At 50.7% G+C, this 12,769-nt stretch overlaps 4 protein-coding genes and 1 non-coding gene across 5 annotated transcripts; 3 read left to right on the top strand and 2 right to left on the bottom strand.

Moving 5' to 3' along the window:
- Window positions 1-124: 124 nt before the first annotated feature.
- Window positions 125-2,461, bottom strand: GGI43DRAFT_414171 (uncharacterized protein). Its single transcript, XM_083207007.1, has 3 exons — window positions 1,968-2,461; window positions 1,681-1,888; window positions 125-1,556 (listed from the first exon to the last, which is right to left on the bottom strand). The coding sequence occupies exons 1-3, from the start codon at window positions 2,183-2,185 to the stop codon at window positions 681-683; spliced, it is 1,302 nt and encodes a 433-aa protein (XP_083057288.1). The 5' UTR covers window positions 2,186-2,461; the 3' UTR covers window positions 125-680.
- On the top strand, window positions 154-249 carry GGI43DRAFT_t188. The gene has a single exon. It is a non-coding gene; the product is annotated as a tRNA-Lys (tRNA).
- A 1,631-nt stretch (window positions 2,462-4,092) lies between the features above and the next one.
- On the top strand, window positions 4,093-5,458 carry GGI43DRAFT_414169 (Alpha/Beta hydrolase protein). The gene has a single exon (XM_083207006.1). It carries the CDS (start codon window positions 4,255-4,257, stop codon window positions 5,254-5,256), a length of 1,002 nt encoding a protein of 333 aa, XP_083057287.1. The 5' UTR covers window positions 4,093-4,254; the 3' UTR covers window positions 5,257-5,458.
- Window positions 5,459-7,028, bottom strand: GGI43DRAFT_414168 (ribosomal protein L1p/L10e family-domain-containing protein). Its single transcript, XM_083207005.1, has 2 exons — window positions 6,746-7,028; window positions 5,459-6,675 (listed from the first exon to the last, which is right to left on the bottom strand). The coding sequence occupies exons 1-2, from the start codon at window positions 6,827-6,829 to the stop codon at window positions 5,614-5,616; spliced, it is 1,146 nt and encodes a 381-aa protein (XP_083057286.1). The 5' UTR covers window positions 6,830-7,028; the 3' UTR covers window positions 5,459-5,613.
- A 3,165-nt stretch (window positions 7,029-10,193) lies between these two features.
- GGI43DRAFT_196359 (uncharacterized protein) lies at window positions 10,194-12,280 on the top strand. Its single transcript, XM_083200016.1, has 2 exons — window positions 10,194-12,018; window positions 12,093-12,280. The coding sequence occupies exons 1-2, from the start codon at window positions 10,348-10,350 to the stop codon at window positions 12,123-12,125; spliced, it is 1,704 nt and encodes a 567-aa protein (XP_083057285.1). The 5' UTR covers window positions 10,194-10,347; the 3' UTR covers window positions 12,126-12,280.
- The last annotated feature ends 489 nt before the right edge of the window (window positions 12,281-12,769 follow it).

Raw genomic sequence — 12,769 nt, 5'->3', positions numbered from 1 at the left:
GATACATCTAACCAAGCTGTGTAGATGAAAGATGTTGGTGTGAAGGGAATGGGCTTCGCATTTATACCAAAGGCATATAATATAGTTTAGTGTCGATCTGTTTCAACAAGCCGCATCGAGCTCGGCTGGCGATTTGCGATTACATAATCGAGCGCCCGGCTAGCTCAATCGGTAGAGCGTGAGACTCTTATGAGGTACACGTTCTGTATTGCAATCTCAAGGTTGCGGGTTCGACCCCCGCGTTGGGCTTTTCCTATATATCCAAATTACCAACTGAGAGAGGTGCGGTTATTTTTTGTTTCTTTTTGGGGCAATTTTTTGAATAACTTTTTTTTTTCAACATCAAATGGTTTGGCGAGCTTGCAGGTCAAGTGCCGCAAAACAGCTGTATCTTACAATATATCTTAGATTCTCAAATTTGCGAAGAGGCTCTCCGTTGTAATTTAACTCTTGTAGTAGCCAAACTTCTCGAGGCGGATAGCTTGGATCGCAACAAAGCTAGATATATCATCAAAGACATGATAGAATATTTTCTCACTGTATGTAATCATGATGTATCTATATACAATAGACAACGTAGTTTAACAACGTACTCTATACGAGAACCGCCTGGTAGCTTCTACACTTCCAACAAATCCAAAGCAAAAACGAGGTTCCATACACATACTTCGCTACTTTCCTCAATGATATCTTCTTCCGCGGTAGTGCCTGTCCCCTCTGTATCCGCCATATGGTCCTCCTCGCCTATGGTCTCCCCTATCTCGAGAGCCATGGTGACCATGTCCACCACGATAACCTCCACGACCACCACCCCCTTCTGGGTGCTCATATCTCGGCGGCGGTATCGGCTCTTCCACTTCAACTTCGTATTCTTCATATTCCTCGGTGTAAAACTGCGCCACCGTATCTTGCTCCTCTCGAGCTGCCTCGGGGTCGAAAACGAACCGCATGGTGCCGTCCTGCCCACGAGCCGTCCGTCGCATAGACGCGTCGCCAGGCCACGATGATGTCGTTGCGGTGGGCGAAGTCGCAGAGCCAGGGGTAACAGGAGGGGGGTCCTCATTCTCGCAGCGGTTGCAGTAGTACATGTGTCGAGAGATGAATTCCTTTTCGAGCTCCGTGTTAAGGGCGATCTTGATGTCCATGAATCGGTTTAAATCAAACTGCGCGCCGACATTGGTCGACTTGTGATACTGAACATACAAATCCAAAATGTCCAGCATCGTCTCGAGCACAGCCGGTCGGGAATACTGCCGCCGCTGAGCAACAAAGGCCTGGACTTTGTCCAAGTGCTCGCCAGTCATGCGGGCAGTGAGCTCCACCAAGGCCATGACCATGGAAAAGGTAGTTCGCTTGATGGGGACAAATGTCTTGTACATGTCGATGCTCATAGCGTAGGCAATGTTGAAGAATGATTTCCCCTCATCAGGACCTAGGATGCTGCGGACAACTTTTACCAGCAGCTTCTGGGGATAACGTGTGCGAAAATCGAAGCCAATTGTTTCGAGAATCAGTCGCTCTAGTCCAATGATGATTTTGCCAGGGGATTCGAAAATCTGTAAAGATGTCTTGTCAGTCTCGGTCGAGCAGATATATCATGTATAAGTATGCTGTGGGTCGATCTAGGCTATAAAGCCGGCTCCAACTGCAACCGCATTGCATAAAATAGACCTCACACACCTTGTCGTCCGATGCCACGGGCTTCTCAGGGTTCTTAACATTGTAGGCCGCCGCAAGGATATCCTTGGATTTCTTAATCGTATCTTCAACTTTGCACGCGACAAACAACGATGCCAGGGCCGCGTCCTGGTAGTTGTACTCGGCATCGCGGAAGTTGAGGCGAAACTTGTGGAAATACGTGCACGCCGTGTCAAAAGTCCGCACCGGTCTGTGGTTTTCCTCTCCAAGATTAGCCCAAGTCCATACGCAGAGATGACAGAGTAGATGGAGGAGCTCAGATCACGCACAGGTTCAGATGCTGCCTCACGGTATCTATGAGCTGAACGCCCTGCAAGCGGTAATTATCCTCTCGCGCGGGGTCGCAGCCATTGTCCTTGAGCATGCGCCGTATCTTGAGCTCGGAGGAGTATTGGTTCGAGCTGGAGATGTAGCCTGGGTGAGGCCCAATCCGGGCTGCGTCCCCATTCGAGGCCGCTAGGGGCGCCTCGGCATCCGTCGGAGACATTCTTGATAGTAATAGATTGGGTGAATGAGGCGTAGATCTGCGTGTGATCGTTCCAAGCTACGAAGGAGTCGAATTGAGTCGAGGATGGAAGGCGATCAAGCTCGTGGTGTTTGTTTCTGATTCCCTGCTGCTCTTTTTCCAGTCAAGGTCACGATTAAGCACGATTATCAGTGCTTCTTAGTTGTCATAAAGGTCATGTCTAACGCCTGGCCATTGTGATGTTGGATTCCTATACAATGAGGTTCGCGAGAGTCGAGACGAGAGCACACGTATAGTGGTTTGAAGCTGCAAGTATCAAGATGCAATCACAGGCATAAGGTCCACTAAACTTTCTACGGCGCGCAAACATGCCGCACAGCGCGGATTAGCTCCGCCTAATGACGCAGTTTAGCGGTAGAACAGCAGTGCATCTTACCCTGCAGCAAATTGTATAATTCCGCAAAACACATAAAGTCACCAAAAGAAACAGTAGTTATGTAAGGCAAATTGTAAATATTTGTATTTTTTATTTATAATCACTTGTATATAGGCAGTTTGGTTGGTCCAGCCTAAATTTCAGTGTAGTTGTAGACAAATTCAACAGAACCTCAAATTGTTAACTAGCGTTTGTATATAAAGGAGGCTGAGCTCCCTTCAGCATCCAAAGGGTATATTCATTATGCATAATTTTGTTTTGTATATTTGTTTTATAAGGAAAATTGCACTTCTATCTTGTCACAGCGAACGTAATATGAAAATAACGTCTCATGATCGGCAAGTGTATTTGGAATCCAGTGCAATAGTATCATCCTGAGTCAAAGCCTGCTGCTCTAGTCGGTCTTGCTGAGCTCTGGCACGGCGGGAGCATTGCTCGCGGGAGCAGAGCCGCCGGAAAAGTTTGGACGGTAAAGGTTGAAGGGAAGACCCATGGCCACAGAGGCAGAGCCCAGGACAGCGAGGAAGAGAGTAGAAGGCTGCATGGTCGTAGATGTGTGTTGATAATAGAGACGAAGATTTGTAATGAGGGTATCGGTGCGGCTGGCGCAAATTTGATTTGAAGATTCAATATATAGCGAAAGAATGAAAAATGTATACAAAATTCTACGAGAGCTAGCTCAGTAGAATGATAACGACGTGAAAGAAATGGATACTGAACAAAACGAAACGAATTCCCCGCCAGCTTTGAAGGCGGATACAGCGCACTTATATGGTGTTCACGCAGCAGCAGCAATCAGGGGCTGACGCGCAAACATTCACTCGTTATCTGAAACCTGCTTCCGCGGTTTACTCCCAATAGACAATAGACGCTGAACATCACGAGCGGTTTTGGGCCAGCGCATGAGACGGGCAGCGGCCTGTTTCGTTACGGGTTTCAGCTATACGCAAGGGGCTAAGTCTAGATACGACGGCGAGGCACCGTTTACTAGCACTGCGCTTATGAACTGCCCCAAATAGCACAATCATGGATGTTTATTCAAAGCAGGAACAGGTTGATATACGAATTCCGGAGTAATGTATAAACAGGTAGTGCGATGTTTATTCGGGCATGGGTAACCTGGTGCCTGGCCCGTGATATGCGACGAGGAGAGTCTTGGCTCTACATTCGAAGTCTCTTACAGTAGCCGATCGCTCTTATTCCCGAATATCTTCGCCATACTCTTATTGCTCCAAGAAAAGGGTCAGTGCATAATCCTGTTAGATTCTAGAATAATAGATTCTTTCTCTTGTTCAAATGATTAATCTTTTCATTCACAAGCCTAATTTCTTTCTTTGTCAGTGACGAGTCCAACGCCTCTTCACACGTTACAGCTTGGCGAGACTATTGTTGCTGATTGGTGTCCAAGAGTGCACATCTTTAGTGGACTAGCTCCAGCGCTATTCCAGCCACCGCCCGCCCCCGGACTATTTCAGCCTGCGCGATAAGGATAAGCATCCCATAATACGTCGTATGCGCATGCATCATCGTCAGCTTCTTCCAGCCACTCATCTTGTATCTTCATCACTCCTTCATTTCTATTCCCGTCCAATCCTATTTTGACACTTATAATATTTGAGCTTCCATCCCACACTCTCTCAGCTTATTCGCAACGATGCGCGCGACAGCCTCGCTTCCCAGTCTCTTGACGACAGCCCTTTTGGCTAGCCGCGCCGTTGGCTGGCAGATTCCCATTCCCCATCTTGCTGTAGACGACGAAGACGACGATACGCCTCTCCCCGTCGTCATCTGGCACGGTCTCGGCGACACCTTTAGCTCCGATGGAATCCAAGCAGTGGGCGAGCTAGCAGACAAGATTCACCCCGGCACCTTTGCCTATGCCGTCGCTCTCGGCACCGATGCCAACTCGGATCGCTCAGCGACCTTCTTTGGCAACGTCACCGAACAAATCGAGACCGTGTGCGCCGCCCTCGCCGCACACCCAATTCTTTCCACGGCTCCTGCCATCGACGCCATCGGATTCTCACAGGGTGGCCAATTCCTGCGCGGCTACGTCGAGCGATGCAACAACCCTCCCATCCGAAGCCTCATCACCTTTGGCAGCCAACATGCCGGCATCAACGAGTTCCGGACTTGCGGTAATGCCGACTTTCTGTGCAAGGGCGCCATGGCCCTGCTGAGGTTCAACACCTGGAGCAAGTTTGTCCAGAGTCGCCTGGTCCCCGCGCAATACTACCGCGATTTGACACAATACGACTCGTATCTCGAAAACTCCAACTTCCTGGCCGACATCAACAACGAGCGGGAGGTGAAGAACGAGCAGTACAAGAAGAACATTGCCAGCCTGACAAACTTTGTCATGTACATGTTTGAGGACGACACAACCGCCATTCCCAAGCAGTCTTCCTGGTTCGCCGAAGTCAACGGCACCGAGATTACACCCCTGCGAAAGCAGACCCAGTACAAGGAGGACTGGATTGGCCTGCGTCAGCTAGACGAGAAGGGTGGCCTCCGATTCCGATCCATCACGGGCGAGCACATGCAAATCACAGAGGAAGTCTTGAAGGAGGTTATGACTGAATTCTTTGGTCCCCTGAACAGATCGTTTCCCCCGGAGAAGGACGCCGAGCAGGACTTGAGCCAGGGAGAGCTGTGATTTGACCTTGTCTTTCTGCGCGTGTTCTGTTCGTTTCGTGACCTTTTAATACTAAATTAACAGCCTTTTGATTTACATTGTCTTCTTCTCATCTGAATATCTTGTGTATGAGACGTAATTTGGGCATAAGATAAAATCTCCGAGAGTGTCCCTATAGAAGCAATGCACACTACAAATATAAATATCAATTTTTAGTCCAATACGAATATTTCTCATTTCTTCTATTCATATGTTTTTGACTGTCCTCTAATACGCCGCAACGCCAGTGCCAGATATCTAATCATCCTTATTATGCGCATACACACAGATAATTATGTAAAAATGAATCATTTGCTTTTCCCTTCTCCTTTACCCTTTTTACTCAGCTGCCTTGGCCGCCTTGGCCTTTGCGCTTCTCAGTCTCGTCTTACGATCCGAAATCTGCTGGTCCAGCTTGTCGTCGTTGCCCTCGGGCTTGGGCTTCTCCTCCTTGGCGGCCTTCTTGGCCTTCTTGGCCGCGGGGGCAGCCTCGGCCTGCTCCTCGACATTCTTGCGCTTCTTGCCAATGTTGGCCTTCTCAGACTTGCCCTCAGAGTCGGCAATGACGTCCTTCTCGTCGAGCCACAGCTCGTCGGTCATCCAGATGGGCAGAGCAGCAGTCTCAGCACCCTTGATGTAGATGCTCTTGACGTTCTTCCACTGCTGGGGAACCCACTTCTCAACGATGGCACCAGCAACAGCCTCGACGTTGGCGGCAATCTGTTCAGCAGTCCAGTCGGAGAAGCCCACGCGGACAGCGGTGTTGGTGCTGGGCGACAGGCTGACCAGCGCAGAGCCGAGGGCCTTTTCAATCTCCTTGGCAATCTCAGCAGGGGTAGCGGCGTTGACCTCACCCTCCTTCTTCTGGGGCTTGGTTCGCTTGCCGTCGACCTTGCGGGCCTTGGGCTTGAGCACAACGGGGACAGGGCGCTTGAGGGTGGTCTTGTAGAAAGTCTTGCCAAGGATCTTGGGCAGGCGGTTGATGATGCGGTCGTCGCCAAGGAAGACATCGTGCTCGGCAAAGAGCTTGCGCTGGGCCTCGTACTGGCCGTACTTGGCCTTTAGCTTGGTAACATCAATGACGCGGGTAATCTTCTTGCGCAGCTCGGCGGGGAAGTCGTCCGCGGCGACAATGTTCTTGTAGGCGCGCTGGGGGTCGGCCGTGATGAGGCAGACGGTGGTCTCGGCGGCGGCGTTGAGGCTGTGGGGGAGGAGGATCTTGCCGGGCTGCAGACGGGTCTTGTCGGAGATGTGTCGCTTGGTGGTGAGGGTGAGCCAGACGATCTGGTCGGTCTCGCCGTCGTTGGCCTCTTCGAGGAGGTTGCGCTTGGAGGAGGACTCTGCCTTTTCCTTGGAGGCGGACTTGATGTGTGAGAGGAGGGCTTTTGATGCCTTGAGGGTCTGCTGTTGGTTAGTTTCTGGATCAAGAACTATTTCTCTTAACAAGAAAAGAGAAAGGCTGATAACTCACTTGGGCAGCATCAATTGTAGCCACGGCGTTGGAGCCGACAACGGCAACCTCCTTCTTCGCAACTTCCTTTTTTGAAGGAGCCATCTTTAATATCCCTTATCTGGATTAAGTAAACAACAAAAAAGGCAATTGAGTTTTTTGCAGCTGCTTAATTGTTGCAAAAGTGAAAGACTGACTGCAAGCAAAGAAACTACAACTTTTCAACTATCGCCAACTTTTTTTTTTTTTGCTACTCTCTCAATCTCTAAAAAAAAAATTCCAAAATCTAATCAGGCGAAGTTTTCCCGAGGCGCTAGTGCAGCAACTTTCGGAATATGCAAGTCCCGGTTGCCGGTCTTGGCAAAAAAACACGGAACACGGGACGGCGGCCGGAGACGGAAGATTCGAAAAGGGATCCACTTTGGAGATGGAAAACATGGAAAAGCGACGAGAAGATGCCTACCCCGTAGCAGTATTGAATATAATTTTTGTGAATTGGCAGCTATAGAACTGAGAATTACTGACTAAAATAACTTCAGATTAATTATGGGCTAGAAACTATTGTATAAACTAGTTATAGCTATTAATTTAGATGTACATGGTTGATATTTTGTATCTACCCTGCTACAACTGTTTACTATTTACATATAAATAGCCTAAGAGTTATACTACACCACTGTATAAGTTGTGTTGGGCACAGCTAGCAAACACCTCGCAGCGCGTCTGCAATCCTGCATATCCCCTCACGACTACTGCAAGTACTACCACTACCACTGATTAGCGGTACTGCGAATATATTGCCAAAAATACCAAGAAGTAATAGCCGCGGTATTCATTCTATGGTTCTATGACAAGTGAGACCATTGCCGAGGGCGATGCACTTCTGCCTGAAATCTCGGACTCGACGGCACTGACCAAGCAACGTCACGGCAACTGGAGCGAAGCCACACGAGTAAGACTGCGTCGCGATATATGACATGGTTTGCACCGCACAGTGGCGGGGCATACGAGCGAGCGTGAAGCGCGATGCTGGGTCACGGAGTTGTGCCAATCTAGCCACTAGCATTACGTACAATCTGCAGGGAACTCGTAGGAGGAGCGCGTAGGAGCATTTATGTATGCCCGTGTCTATCTATGTAGGAATATGCTATGCCAGGCAGCTTGACGTGGACAATTGGCGGCATTGGATGCGACTTTACGCACCGCAGCCAGTCAAGAGATGCCAGAGACAGCTACTGACGTTGGGAACGTGATCAGTCCAAAGGTTAGTGTTGTTATGCTAGTACATACTGTACACTCATTCATAAATGAAAAGAGGGCTGGCAAACAGACAGGCATTACCAATGGATACTTGGAGTGCCGTAGCAACGCCTAATTACACTCAAGCAACTCTTACTCGTAGCACTGGGTAACTGGGGCATATTACTCGGCCTGCAGATGGCGACGACTAGACCTTGCCTGCAAAGGGAATCAAGCCGACAGGGATCTCATCCACGGCGCCCTTACCTGCATGCTCTCCTGGTCTCTTTTCCGGCGGCTAAAAAAACCAGAGCGAGAGACTAATTGAGCGAAAGCCGAGGAGGAGAATTAAACAAAATGGTTATGAAAATTTCAACAGCTTGCATGCGTTGGGAAGAAGCCAAAAACGCGGTCCTGGAGCCAAGGCGTGTGGAGACGTGACGGGCACTACGACTTGTATCATTCGAGGCTAGAAAAGGCGCGGCAGTTTTACAGTTGAGCCTGCTACATGTTTAAGCTGGAGGTGGTGCAGAATGAGGAAATTAATCATGGCACGGCGCAGTATTACTAGTTGCAAGTGGTTAGCATACACGTCGGCACCATCGAATGGAGCCCATTGCCGGGAATTCCATTGGAGAGACGAAGGGCGGCTTTTATGGACGCAATTTTATGTGAGAGGCTGATGCGAGTTTCGGCCGCAGATTGTGCGTGAGGACGTGTAACATTGTCAAGGTACCAGCGTGTATCTCTGTACCTCTGGATGGATGCCAATGGAGGGAGAGGCAGACGATTTGGCGATGCGTACGAGAGCACATGCATGCGTGACAAGTGATAATTGACATTTGATAGCCGTCTTGAATAACTGCCTGTTGCAGCAGCAGCAAACTCAGAGTTCAACGTGCATGTATATAATCAGAGGTTGGTCCACACGTGCATATCGCTGCATACCACTTATGTACCAGTAGCTACTACACACCAGCATCAGCGCAAGTCTGCCATATTAATTGATACGTGTACCACTGACAGACAGACTGCCCATTTAACAAGCCAAATCAAATCAATCGATGCCACGCCCGACATAAAACATACATGTGCTAGCATGGAGCGGCAACTAATACATTCATTCACGCAGACTCAAGTCGACTCAAGTCGAACATGCACCCAAGCGAGAGACCTGCATATTGTAGCCCAGCTCTAGCTAAACCCATAGCTCCAGCTCCAGCCCAGCTCCAGCCTCCAGCATCAGCAAAAACTCCAACGCCATGGGCCCCCATGTCCAGTCCCCATTGATTATAATGCTTGTATATGCAGCACAGACACAGACTGGGTGCTCATCCGCCCGATTGTTCGTGCAATGCTCTCTTTTTTACCAGGCAGCTGAAGACGTCGCCATAGCAGCAGCTCGCAGCCTGTACAGTACCCAGTAGGAATTCCTCGCAGCGCCCCCCCCTAAAACTGGGAGCTCTCCCCGGCACCTCCACCCGCCCTTGGTTGCCACAGCGTCTGGCGCGCCCATGAAATTAGCACTCTGCCCGCTGTAACTTTGCAACGGCTAGCGCCCTCCCTCGCTGAAAGGGCGCTGTAGCATTTTACACTTTAGCGGTCGCAGCCACTACGGGCCAAGTACCAGCAGCGATTTTTTTCCGCTGCACAACGCCAACGCCAACGCGATGCGTCCCTGGTCGCGCGCGTTCGTGTCTTGGTCTCTTTTTTTCTGCTCGTCTCCGCTCGTTTAAATACCGCCTCGGCCAGGCCCAGCCCTGGTCTCTCTCACCCCTTCCCAAAACCCACGTCTGGCCTTGCATTTGTGTGGGCAAAAAATATAGCGGTGGTACCTGTCACTCTTTTTTCCCTCCTCTCTTCCTCTCTCTCTTTTCTTCCTACTTGACCCTCTTCTCTTTTTCCTTGGTCCCTCCAATTCCTTTGTTTTTCTTCTTCGACATCCGGCCCGTGGATCCTTTGCTCCCTCATTTCGGTCTGCGGTCGGCCGATGAATACAGGAATTAAAGGGAAGAAGGAGTAAAGAAAGGGAAGACGAAAAGGAAGAGAGAGAGCTGCAGCAGCATTGGATTGCATTGCTTGATAGCTGATCGTGTAGAACTCACACACACATCCACATACGCAGACGTGCACCTACCTACCTATCCCGTGTTAGGCCCGCCTGGCTGGGCCTTTGTAAGTGGGGAGGGCGAAAAGCTCGTAATAACAAACCAACCGACTACCCGACGCGATTTCGACAAATTGGCCGCGAGAGAAGAGGACAGGAAGGGGAAAAAAACATTGCTTCGAGGTTGGAGTTGACGGGAGGAACACGACGAGACGAAGTGACTACCGGGAATGATCGCGTGTTGACGCCCTCAGCCGAATTCACTGGACCAGCAGCTATGGATTCGCCCACGCGAAAGCCGGCAGCCGCCGAAGTGGCGCTCCCCGCTCCATCAACAACAACAACATCATCGTCAGCATCATCAACCTCTTCAACATCCGCCTCAGCCTCAGCCTCGTCGACCTCGCTGGCGTCACCTCTGAAGCGTCCAGCCCCATCTCTGCTGCCGCCCTTTGAGCCCTCATCCTCGCCTGGCCTGCCGCGGCCTGCCAAACGCCAGAATGTCGGCTCGGCTCCCCATCTGCGGTATCCCACGCCAAACATCCCAACCTCCAGCACCGGCATCTTGTCCAGCTCGCCTCTTCGGGAAAAGCTGAGTCGAGGCGCCTCTGAGCGGACGCCCCTCTCAGCCGTGCCGTCCATTGAGCTGAACGAGAATGGCGAGATGCTGCTGATGGGCCGCTCTTCCAACTCATCTCACTTCCAGCTTTCTGCCAACCGTCTCATCTCACGCGTGCATGTCAAGGCCCGATATCTGCAGGCGGCTACCCCCCTTGAGGCTAACAAAATCGAGATTACCTGCAATGGCTGGAACGGTCTGAAGCTGCACTGCCAGGGCCGAACTTGGGAACTGCTAAAGGGCGACAGCTTCACTAGCGAGACTGAGGGAACTGAAATCATGGTTGATGTTCACGATGCCCGCGTTCTGATCCAGTGGCCTAAGCGCAGCTCGGTGGTGGACGCGACTGGTCTCCTGTCAGATGCCAGCTGGGAAGACTCGCCGCCACGCTCGCAGACGAGGGCCTCGGCCATGCTGCAGGCATCCCCTCTGCGGCGAGGTGCTGCACGTATCCAGTCCCCTGATAGCCCCACTCCGGCACCTCGACGACGGTCTGTGGTAGCAGCAGACGAAGAGACCGGCATCCAGATTTACGAGGACGAGGAAAACCTGCCAGACTCTGATGGCCAAGAGGACCCTGATATCTCCATTAGCATGCGGTCCGAGGTTACGGCCAGCTTCTCCAGCGATTTTGAACCCGATGAGGAGGACGAGAGTGATCCGGACGAGGAAAATGATCCCATCATCCACTCCTTTGGCCCTTACGGCGCCAACATCTCGGGCCGCATGGCATCCATCTCGACGAAATCGCCTCGCGTGACTTCTTCCAAGCGGGCCTTGAAGAAGGGCTCGACCGATACTCTGGTGCCTAGGAAATCGACCCGGGATTTGGACAGTGCCGAGACCAGCCCACGCAAAAGGGCAAAGAAGGAGGCTTCTCGTGAACAAACCCCCACCCCGACTGGTCGATCAAAGCGGGAAGAGGAGGATGAGAAGGAAGAAGTAAAGAAAGAAGAAGAAGAGGAAGAAGAGGAAGAGGAAGAGGAAGAGAAGCTCCCAAAGATTCTCTCGGAAGCCGATGCCGCCATCTCCAACCATGTCATCAACCAGCTCGCCTACTCCCGGCTGTCTTCCACCCCGCTGTCCACCATCATGCATAACCTGCCTGCCGAGCAAACAAAGGACCTCACCCGGGATGCTTTGAGGGTGCTCATCGAGACCACTGCATGCATTGGCATCATCGAGCGCCAGGGCAAGGACGCTGCCGGCAAGGCTCTGGAGAGCGAGTATTACTACATCCCCGAGGCCGACACCGACGATAATCGACGGGCGGCGGTTGTGGATGGACTGCGGAAGCCCAGTCTGCGGGCGTGCCGAAAGCAGCACAAGGTTAGTGTTTTGTTTTTTAGCTTACGTATTTTGATTCCATTTTAGACTCCATTATTAACGCGTTCCCCGTCTAGCAATACTACTGGAAGCGCCCTAAGACGCCTTGAGCCGGACGTGTTATGGAGAACACCAATTCGATGTAATGGGAAGCGACATCGGACATCTATTTTCATAAAAACAAAAAAACAAAAACAACGAAATTACACGGAGGAACGATTGATTGAATTGTTATGGACTCGCATATAAAAAATCAATACCCGCCTTTTTTTTTTTCGAGGCAACCCCCAAGGTGGATCACCTATGTGGAGGCCCTCTTGTTTATTGCTGTGGACGAGACTTGTAAGATGTGTTTTATCATTGGGTCTTTCTTTTCCTCGTCCATGTGGCGATAATAGTCACGATGGGATGAAGGAGAAATGAAGTTTGTGTGTTTTTTGCCCTGTTTCTTTCTGGTTCTCCTGCGTTCCATTTGGGCCGCTCCTCGGCCTGGAAAGGAGTCAATTCGGTGGGAAATTCAGCTACGTGGGAGGATATGGCAAAAAAAGGGAATGGGGAACTGGGAACTTGTAAGGAGTTTTTGTCTGACTTTGCTCATGACGCCCCGACGCATCGTCGCAGCCATCCACGTCTGAAGGAGTTATTTGGTAACCCCCTTGATATTGTGATTTGATTGTCAATGTTGAGTTTGCAGAGAAGGGAAGAGAATGAACAGAAGAATGAAGGCGCAGACAGCCTCAAACAACATGAAGAA

The sequence above is a fragment of the Trichoderma evansii genome, assembly GCF_050947405.1.
Source record: "Trichoderma evansii strain SZMC 28006 chromosome Unknown GGI43scaffold_22, whole genome shotgun sequence".
Taxonomy (NCBI): Eukaryota; Fungi; Ascomycota; class Sordariomycetes; order Hypocreales; family Hypocreaceae; genus Trichoderma; species Trichoderma evansii.
This window is presented reverse-complemented; position numbering and strand designations above follow the sequence as displayed.